This window comes from Bombus impatiens, unplaced genomic scaffold, assembly GCF_000188095.3.
Source record: "Bombus impatiens unplaced genomic scaffold, BIMP_2.2 scf_0136, whole genome shotgun sequence".
Taxonomy (NCBI): domain Eukaryota; kingdom Metazoa; phylum Arthropoda; class Insecta; order Hymenoptera; family Apidae; genus Bombus; species Bombus impatiens.
Genome location: NT_176555.1, coordinates 964,350 through 973,710, shown reverse-complemented (window position 1 = coordinate 973,710; position 9,361 = coordinate 964,350). Strand labels below are relative to the sequence as shown.

Here is a 9,361-nt window from a genome sequence, read left to right as displayed (position 1 = left end):
ATTATATTTGTGTATCAATTATTCAATTCGTTTAATTATCAAATAAAGATCAAGTATGAATATTGGAAATATTTCTTTTTAATGAACTGTACGTAATCTTCAATCTATTATGTTCAGTGAACGATGTTCGCGAAACTTTTAATAGACTTTATTAAGGTTAGAAACTAAAGAGAAGCGGAAGTTGCTTATATGATGAAATTTAATTGCAAGGGAACACGGTAACAAAGTGGCTTGTGCTAGCCGTGTATGCAAAACATGTTTCAGGCATGTAACGTTGCACTACTCTGTGAAACAAGCCTTCCCTTAGAACACCTTCCCTTTATTATGTTACAACCTGGGATCTTGACAAATATTTTTAAAGACGAAGTTGTAAGCGCCGAATAAGACATTATTCTGTACTTAACGAAGTATTATTACGAAATTGAATTACATACACAGAGGCAGACTTTTTATTCCCTAAAATGTCTTGAATCTCCCTGAAAGTCTTTCGCTTCGTTTCAGGTAGTAGAAACGCGATAATCAAAACATTTATAATGGTAAAACCCACAAATACAAAGAACATCACGTACATACCGATCTCCTTCATTACAATGCCAAACATTTTACTGACTATGAACAGACAAATAGTACTCAAGCATGATTGATACGCAGCACCAAACATTTTCACATTCGGGGCGAAAAGTTCGGAAGTAAGAACATACATGATGGACGGTTGACCCAAAGATGTCATGAATGCGAAGAGAAAAATACCGATTACTGCGATACTACTTACAACGTCCACGTGATAATTTTTTTCCAAAAGAAAACTACATGTCCCTATGATGAAGCTAGATATCCCACCTCCAATAACTGATACAAGGAAGATAGTTTTGCGACCCATACGATCTACTAACAACATGGTGCACACAGTACTCACACATCCGATTGTTCCTGTACAGCTAGTTAAGAGTCTGCACAACATAAATAAAACATAATTCTTAGATCATGAACTCTAATTATTAACGCGAATATATTTATACATTCTCCATGATTATAAAATAATATTTAAATCGCATATTCGACAAAGACACGTCAGATGATTAAACTTAAAAGTATACGTACTTCATGCTTGATTTTTTTCCGAACGCAATGAAGATGTCGTTAATATAAGCCAAGATTATAGCATTGCCAGAAAATTGAGATGTGACGACGATGGAAGTAACAACGAGAAGTACTTTTCGATTGTTTGACACGAGAAATAAGTCCTTCCATTTGCATTTCGCCACGCAGTTCTCCGTATCGTTTACGATCATTTGTATTTCCTTCTCTTCAAAAGTTTGCCGAAGTCGCGTCAAAGATTTCTTTGCTTCTTCGTAATTTTTATGGAGCACCAAATAATATGGCGTTTCTGGCACAGTCAGCAAAAGTAGTCCCGAAAGAACAACTAGCGTGGTTGGAAAAATAAATGTGTTTTTTGACGGCACGAAAGCACTGTGTATGTACATTAATAAAACTCCAAGTTTCATTGAAAAAGCCTGACTGGAAGTAACCATACCACGATGATTCACTAGCGCTATCTCGGAAAAATATATCAATATTAATGGGAAACACATTCCTGCACTAATACCCATGACTGCTCGTATTGTATAAATTGCCTGAAAATAATGATTATTTAAATTTATCGATAAAATATGAAAAAAAAAATTTATCTTGAAGAAATAATTATTATACGTTCAATGAAAAAGTATCTTGTTCGATAATTATACCAAAACTGTGTCATACAGAAGAAGCATCATCCAACTAAAGAGAAGCAGTATTAGAGAGCAGAATAGCATGGATCTCCTGCCTATGTGGTTTCCCACAAGAAATACTATGAATCCACCAATTAAATCCCCAATTTGTGGGATTGAGGCGATCCAGGTTATTTGGTCGATCGTTACATTCAGTGACGAATTTGCATTCTCCAAATTTTCTATCAACCAGGGCGTCCATCCAAGATGAATGCCCAGATTAAGCGTAAGTATATTCACTGCAAGAAAATGATTGGATATATCGAACCACATGTATGATACGTCAAATATAGAATAGTACTACGTACCTACTATTATCGATCGAATATATGTTCCGCTCGCCATGTTTTCTGAAATATAAACTGCGGACTCCCTAACGTGAATCGAACAAATAAAGAAAAAAAAAAAATAATTACTGTTTTTCAAGAGATAACAAAATGTTCCTAACTACCTCACTGAATCATAATTGTTCTAATCCTCACTGACATTTTGTCATATAACTAAATTTTTATAATATATCATTAATGTATCTTCTTCATTATTTCGAGTTACAAGAATCTTGTGTATGGATTAAAAAATTTGTATGCATGATTTTTTTATCCTAATTGCATTTATATTTCCATGATAATTTCAATGTACAATAAAAAAAATGTTTACAACTTTTATTACAATTTATATCCATGCAACTGCTCTTGTATCTCCTGCAATGTTTTCCTCTTCGTCTCCGGGACGCAATAATATATAAAAATGATGCCTAAAGCAGTGATCGAAGAAAAAAGCCAAAACGCGACGTATATGCCGTTTTGTTCCACGATACTTTGATAAGATAAGGTTACGGCAAAAGCGCAACAATTGCAGCACAGCATTCCAATCGTACTGCCCAGCGCTTTAACGTTCGTAGGGAAAACTTCGCTCATCATAGTGAACGGAAGTGCGGCCAGGCCGAAAGCATACGTGACGATATAAAGTATCGATCCAGCAGCTGGCAACCAGGTGATCTCACTAATATCCATTTCGATGTATTGAAGGCAAAAAAATAAACCAATGAGATAGGTGGAGATGGTAACACCGGACGTAGAAATTAGAAGCAAAGTCCTTCTGCTGTACCGATCCACTATAGACGCGCTCATCACAGCGCACATCACTTGTACGCCACCCAATATCATGGTCAAGTATTTACCTTGAAGCTGGTTTTTCGTCGCGTTAAAAATTAATTCGGCGTACGAAAGTATTGCCAAGCTTCCGCTCCACTGTTGAATTACAAAAAGACCCAACACAACTATCAACGCTCTACAAAACAAGAGAAATTTGAGCCATGTAGTTTTAACTCATCGAGCTATATCCTAATTGTTTCTACAGAAACTTTCAAAATGATTCAATATCTTAAAGATTTATTTTCTTATTACGTATACTACCAGATCTCACGAAGGTTCAATAATTATTTTTCCCTGAAAATTTGTTACAACTTTGCCAATTATGAAATAAAAACGCACTTCCGATTTCCCGAGACGCTGACCAATTCCCATAATCCGGTGTTATTAGATAGGTCGTATTTAATGGATTTCTCGATCATCTCCATTTCTTTAGAAACATCCGTGGCTCCTCTTAATTGCATAAGACACGTTACTGCTTCCTGATTTCTCCCACGACGCATCAAGTGATACGGAGATTCTGGTAACGATATCAAAGAGACAAAGAAAAGGATCGGTATCAATGATGATACGAGTGCAAGATTTCTTATAGAGAGAAACGGGCCTATTGCCCACTCAACGAACAGACCAAATTTCGCAGCTACAGTTAACGTGGACGTTAATGTTCCCCTTATATTAGCTGGTGAAATTTCACCTATATACATAGTAGCGCATATATATCCAAATCCGTTACTTAACCCGCAAACGAATCTGCCTGCAATCAATTCCTGGAGAATAAAAATGAGTTCTTTGTCAATAATGACAGTTTTATATACGTACTTTAAAATATTTGATAAGAAAAGTATCGAGCCTATATCGGTTCTAATGTTGCAGATTGAAACCGGTAGTCGACACATATCTGTTTGCATGGCTTAAAGCATTAGCCATATCTGACAGAAATCAAACAGTGAATTCGCAAAATAATTGTAGAGTTATATCAATTAAAAGATTATAACGTAACATTGAAAATCGTATCCCTTATTTTCTTTTTCACTGTTGCTTCTGTGTGTAGTAGAAATATATTAATAAGTTACCCATGCCGATGTCGCGAGAGCTATCATCATCCATCCTATCACCCCTGGTATCGCAGCGAAAGCTAGAGTCGTCTTCCTGCCAATTACATTTACAACGTAACTACAAAGCACCGATCCCACAGCTGAAGCCAGAGTATAAATAGATGATACCCATGCAGCCTGCTGCACGGTCAATGGTATAGGACTGTCGTCTTGCAATAGAAGAGACAATGAAGGTGATGACCAGCCAAAGAATAGACCAAACGATATCATGCCTAGATTACCTAGTAATCATCGATTAGAAATATTTCTGTATGAAATTCTATAGTTTTACTTTTTCTCTAATGTTTTAACAAGTTAATCTCACTGAATAAAGATAAAAAAACAATATAATAATATACATATTTGACACAACTTACTAGCAAAGACAGCTAAGTACACTTTCTTCATGGTTTCAATTAGATATTCACAAAACAAATGGATAATTCAGCATCAAAAGATCGGTTGAACAATTAGAATGTTGCAGATGATGGTTTCTTGTGAAATCCGTGTAATGTATTCTTAATCACTGAATGAGTACGTTGTTATCAAGCAGGATATATCTTCAATTATGACGCGGCGCGTCGAGATAAAATCATTGCAATGCCAATATTACGGTAAATTAAATATTGACAATTTATGCGTTTTCTAATATCAGTAAAATATAAATACGTAGTAGGATAATAAAAAATCATGTGCCTCAGTTGATCGTAGGTTATCGTTTTATTATTACTAACTATATTTTAGTGAGTCTTTCACACGTAATTTACATTACTATATTATTAAACTAATGAACAGAAAATGGCTGCACCACACGCAAATAATCTCATTAATAATTACAATATAATTATGCGATAAAATGTTAATCGAATGTTTATTTTTTACCCTGTAAGTAGACATAATATTCATGTATTCTCTTTACGTTGTTTTCTAGAACAACAGATATTAAATGAGCAATAAATACAACTTATTAAGTCTACAACAAAAGGATATTTTTGAATAATTTATTCATGCCCAGTCTAAAGAAATTTATAAATACATAAAACCTAGTAAATATTGTACACTACAGTATGTCAATTATAAATTAAGATAGATAGTGTATCTTTTATCTGTTGAATACTGAGCTAAGAAATTAATATATCAATTTGACAGTATAAATTTATCACAGATTTGTAATGCTTGGAGTTTTTCTCTTTAAGATAATTACAATTAAAATATATATATTTACAATGATATAGCTGCTATTATTCTTATACTTTTCTTTTAATTTTACAATTCTAACCACGACTAACAGAAATTCAAACCCATTGACTAATTTTATAACAATTATGTAAATACAACTACCATTTGTCAAGTCTGTTATAAATGTATGTACAATATATTTAGCAATTTACGAATAATGAATGTTAGAAGCCAGAATGAATGTTAATATAAAATTGTTTAACACATAACACGTGTGTTTTTTACATGACAAAAGGCATTTGTTCAAGTTGGTATCAAATCATTGTGTGCGAAAACGTGACAAAAGTATGATTATAAAATTGATAGTATTTCGAATATTACGTAAATACTGTTTCCTGTATGCATACACTATGTAAAAACACAGCCAATTACATTAAACTTCTTATAAAATACTGAGTTTGTATTCTCTTTCCATCACAATTTTATAATACACTTTCCAATAATAACAATGTAATAATTCTTCTTTTCGTAATTTTATAAACTGATTCATTGACATTTTGTTTTTTTAAAAAGACTGTTTCAAACTTGTAAGAAACAAGTGCTAAGTACTATTCGCGAATACTCATTATATATACTTTACAATGTTTTAATATTGCAATATTAATGTTAACAATTTTTTTCGATATATTATTTAAATATTAAAAACAATTGCGAAATATACAATCATATACAAATTTGTCCTAAACATATAGACATATACAGCAACAACGTATATCAGAAAGTTTGTTGAGAAAGTTTGAACGACAGCAAACAAATATGTAGAAATTTTCTCAATACAATACCGTTCTTGAATGAGTTTACACCAATTGGTATAATAGCACTGTACTTATAAAGGAACTCTGTTTTTCTTACTAACATAAGGAAAATGTATTACAAATTTACCTGGAATATTCAATTAATTTTATAAAAGAATATAATATTTAAATGTTAAAATAACTTAATAAAGGAAACGACTCGCAGGCATATCAATTGCACCCCGACAGTTACTAGGTGGAGGGTTTTCATCATCGGAATTCTCGTTCTTCCGAAATAACATTGAATTATGTCGTCCGCGTTGAGGTTTTTCGGCTTGATGCCTCAATTCCTCGATATAAGCTGTAGTATCGTTTGCCACCAATTCTTGTAAATGTTTACTTAATGTCGATAATTCAGGTTTATCTTCGTCATAAAGTCCTTCAAACGGCACACTTTTTTCATAAAATAATATATACGGTGTGTCTGGTGGTTTCAGATCTTTAAAATCATTAAACGTCGTTTGTGAAACATAACTATCATTAAATTTGTACCAGTTTTGTTTAGAATCGCGAGCATAAGTAAAATAATGGCCATAGTCCATACTATAACCTGAATGAACAACAGCGGCATACAACTGATAACTTTCTGTAGATGTGCACAGTGGTGTAGATACTGGCATTTGTATAGTTTCATTATACATCACTTTATGGCGTAATTTCGTTCTTAATCTGGTATCGAAATCATAACGAAAATGTTTTAATATTAAAATTAAATATGTTGGTGCATGTAAAATTTTTATGATTCTTTGTGCATCGCATAATTTCATACATTTATCGCAACGATATTTATTTTCACCAGTCAATTTCTCTGGTGTAAGATAATAATTGATGAGATCTTGTACAGAAACTTCCTGATTCTCTTGAATCTCTTCTGGGAAGCACAATTGTAAATCACGAAATTTATCTGTATTATGAGAACTAGTATCACACTGAGCACACTGATACGTGATTTTACATTTTCCACCTAATACTCTATGTACAAGAGCTACTTGTGTATTTGTATCTTCCCCACCTACAGATTGTATTCCACTATCTGTGGAATCTGAATGTGAATCACTAAGTTGTTGTACTTGTGCCAAATCTTCTCCTGCAATAAAAACAAAAATATAAAGTTAATACTAAATCTTAGAATAATATCGTTACTTTAAAAAAGATTACCTTGAGTAAAATCTGCTAATGATTGTGTTTTTCTTTCTAATACAATACTTCCACTTAAATCTTCTTCAGTTGTCCACCGCTTAATACTAGCTCCTTCTTCGCTTATTGATGAAATATCATTTATCTCTCTATCATCCTTGTATTTAAGATTAGAATTATTAGCTTCAACATTTATGGTAGTTGACTTTTCTTGCTCATGTAAAAGATCTAAAAGATGACTGTTAAAAAACACAATATAGTATTTTAATTAAACATATTTCATCATAAATATATTATTTAATATGAAAAATTTGCTTATAATATTATAATTGGAATAATTTTCTAGTAATATATATTATCAAAATAATAATTATAAAATATTATTTTAATATAAAAAATAAACATTAAATTAGTAGCAACATATTAACCAGAGAAATTCTGAACTATCTTGTTGTTGGCCTGGTAGAAAATAAGCAGGACGTGAAGCCAATAAAATTTCAGTTGGTGCCAAGGAAATCCTCTTTGAATATAGTAACAAAGCAAATAAATTTTGCAACTTTTTAAGTACAACTTGATCATCAGCTTTGCTCATAGGTTTATACATTAATACTTCGTAACAAAATTGTTTAGTCATTAACAATGCTTGTAATACACTATTCATATAACATGTATTTCCAAGATTAGAAAGTCCAACTTTCCCCAAATGTGTTTTTGGTGATTCAATTATTGGTTCAATCTCTTCCATCTCATCTACCCAAACATGTTCATTCCATACTTCTTTAACAATATGCATTCGTGGCTGTACTGGAAAACTACTTTCCAAATTATTACAGACACGCTGATTTGAAAATCTTAATGTAAGTATCTTCATGATATCAACCAAATTTTGTATGCATTCTTTACTTGATTCAGAATCTTCTTTCATTAGAAAAAAAGATATCACCATTTGTGTGTTTCTTACTATATTTTGAAACAAGGATGGAGATCCTTGTCTTTTTAATATATAAAATATAATTATGGAAGCATTTTGACGAAATACAGGTACTGATAAAGCACGAAACATTACATCAAGTTTTGCTTTTGTGACTTCAATAAGTATGGAATATTTGTGCCGTTTTTCTAAGCCAAGTATAAACTCCATAATCCAAATACTAAGTCGATCACCTATCCATTTTGGAAGCCAACTACATAAAACTTTTAAAGCTTGAGCTAGTTGGGCATCAGACTGAGATTCTGAAAGAATCCAATTAACAGCTTGTGGTATAATAGAAGGTTCTACCACTTGTAATACAGCAGCCAAACCAGGCCCAGGATCTTGTTTTTGTTTTGTATCAGATATTATTCTATACAATGTTTGCAAACATATGAAAATTAAGTTATCATTTTCAATATTCTTAGACTTTGACCTTACTACTTTTAGGAAGTTTTGTACTTTAGTAGCATTGTCATTGAATTCAGAAATTTTTTTTGGATCACATGGCATTACAAAAGTAGATAAACTAATAACAACTGCTTCACAGAGTTTCGAATGACTCACAGAGTCTGGTAAATAGATACTGTGCTCTAATAATACTTGAAGTATCGTTGTCAGATGAGACATATCACTGATATCTGTATTCCTTAACATTGTTGCAACATCATTTGATATTGGATGAATAGAAAATGGTTTTTCTATTAAATATTTTGAAAACCAAATCATGATCTTTGGAATTTCTTGTACATTTCTTATCTCATCGTTGAGTATCTCTCGTAAAATAGTCTCATAATTATTTAACTGTTCATATATGGGCTCACTTTCTAATTTTTTAAGTCTGGTCCATTCTTCAGTAACGTCTATATCTTTACCAACTGTTATCAATTTCAAACATTGTTTAATGTCGTATTCGAGGATTTGTTCGGTATTCATTGTTCACAAATTATTTATTTTAACACCACTTTAAGCTGTTTCGCTTATAATTTTTAGCAAGAACTATTATTAACCTCAACCAAGAATGACTTTCACGAAAATCTAAATGATTTCATGGCCCTAGAAAGATAAAAAAGCAAATGTCAACTTCAAAACAGGAAAAGTAACTATGCCTACGACACAAAATCAAAGCAACGTATCTGATTAATGTTTACTTTTTATTTTAAAACTATTTATTTGCATGATTTATTTAAACGATTATTTATCTATA

The 9,361-nt window shown here is 32.0% G+C and overlaps 2 protein-coding genes and 1 pseudogene across 3 annotated transcripts; all 3 read right to left on the bottom strand.

The window, feature by feature from the left end:
* Positions 1–267: 267 nt before the first annotated feature.
* Positions 268–2,114, bottom strand: LOC117151302 (annotated as a pseudogene).
* A 238-nt stretch (positions 2,115–2,352) lies between these two features.
* On the bottom strand, positions 2,353–4,559 carry LOC100749590 (facilitated trehalose transporter Tret1-like). 2 transcript variants are annotated; one of them, XM_033319199.1, is made up of 4 exons: positions 4,392–4,559; positions 3,994–4,256; positions 3,263–3,687; positions 2,353–3,059 (listed from the first exon to the last, which is right to left on the bottom strand). In XM_033319199.1, the coding sequence occupies exons 1-4, from the start codon at positions 4,420–4,422 to the stop codon at positions 2,435–2,437; spliced, it is 1,344 nt and encodes a 447-aa protein (XP_033175090.1). In that variant the 5' UTR covers positions 4,423–4,559; the 3' UTR covers positions 2,353–2,434. The 2 variants fall into 2 exon arrangements, with proteins under 2 accessions (XP_033175090.1, XP_033175091.1); XM_033319200.1 differs by lacking the exon at positions 4,392–4,559 and having other exon boundaries at positions 3,994–4,069; positions 4,144–4,236.
* A 156-nt stretch (positions 4,560–4,715) lies between these two features.
* LOC100749472 (ubiquitin carboxyl-terminal hydrolase 35) lies at positions 4,716–9,240 on the bottom strand. Its single transcript, XM_003487095.4, has 3 exons — positions 7,613–9,240; positions 7,206–7,423; positions 4,716–7,134 (listed from the first exon to the last, which is right to left on the bottom strand). Exons 1-3 carry the CDS (start codon positions 9,088–9,090, stop codon positions 6,191–6,193), a joined length of 2,640 nt encoding a protein of 879 aa, XP_003487143.1. The 5' UTR covers positions 9,091–9,240; the 3' UTR covers positions 4,716–6,190.
* Positions 9,241–9,361: the final 121 nt, after the last annotated feature.

What these genes read in the sequence shown, in the direction of transcription:
- LOC100749590 (XM_033319199.1), bottom strand. Translation starts at nt 4,422, where the DNA reads ATGAAGAAAGTGTACTTAGCTGTCTTTGCTA. An exon ending in CTCTCGCGACATCGGCATGG is followed by an intron (nt 3,688 to 3,993) that starts GTAACTTATTAA and finishes TTTATTCTCCAG; the next exon opens with GAATTGATTGCAGGCAGATT. An exon ending in AGCGTCTCGGGAAATCGGAA is followed by an intron (nt 3,060 to 3,262) that starts GTGCGTTTTTAT and finishes CTTGTTTTGTAG; the next exon opens with AGCGTTGATAGTTGTGTTGG.
- LOC100749472 (XM_003487095.4), bottom strand. Translation starts at nt 9,090, where the DNA reads ATGAATACCGAACAAATCCTCGAATACGACATTAAACAATGTTTGAAA. An exon ending in GATAGTTCAGAATTTCTCTG is followed by an intron (nt 7,424 to 7,612) that starts GTTAATATGTTG and finishes GTTTTTTAACAG; the next exon opens with TCATCTTTTAGATCTTTTAC. An exon ending in ATTAGCAGATTTTACTCAAG is followed by an intron (nt 7,135 to 7,205) that starts GTAATCTTTTTT and finishes TTTTTATTGCAG; the next exon opens with GAGAAGATTTGGCACAAGTA.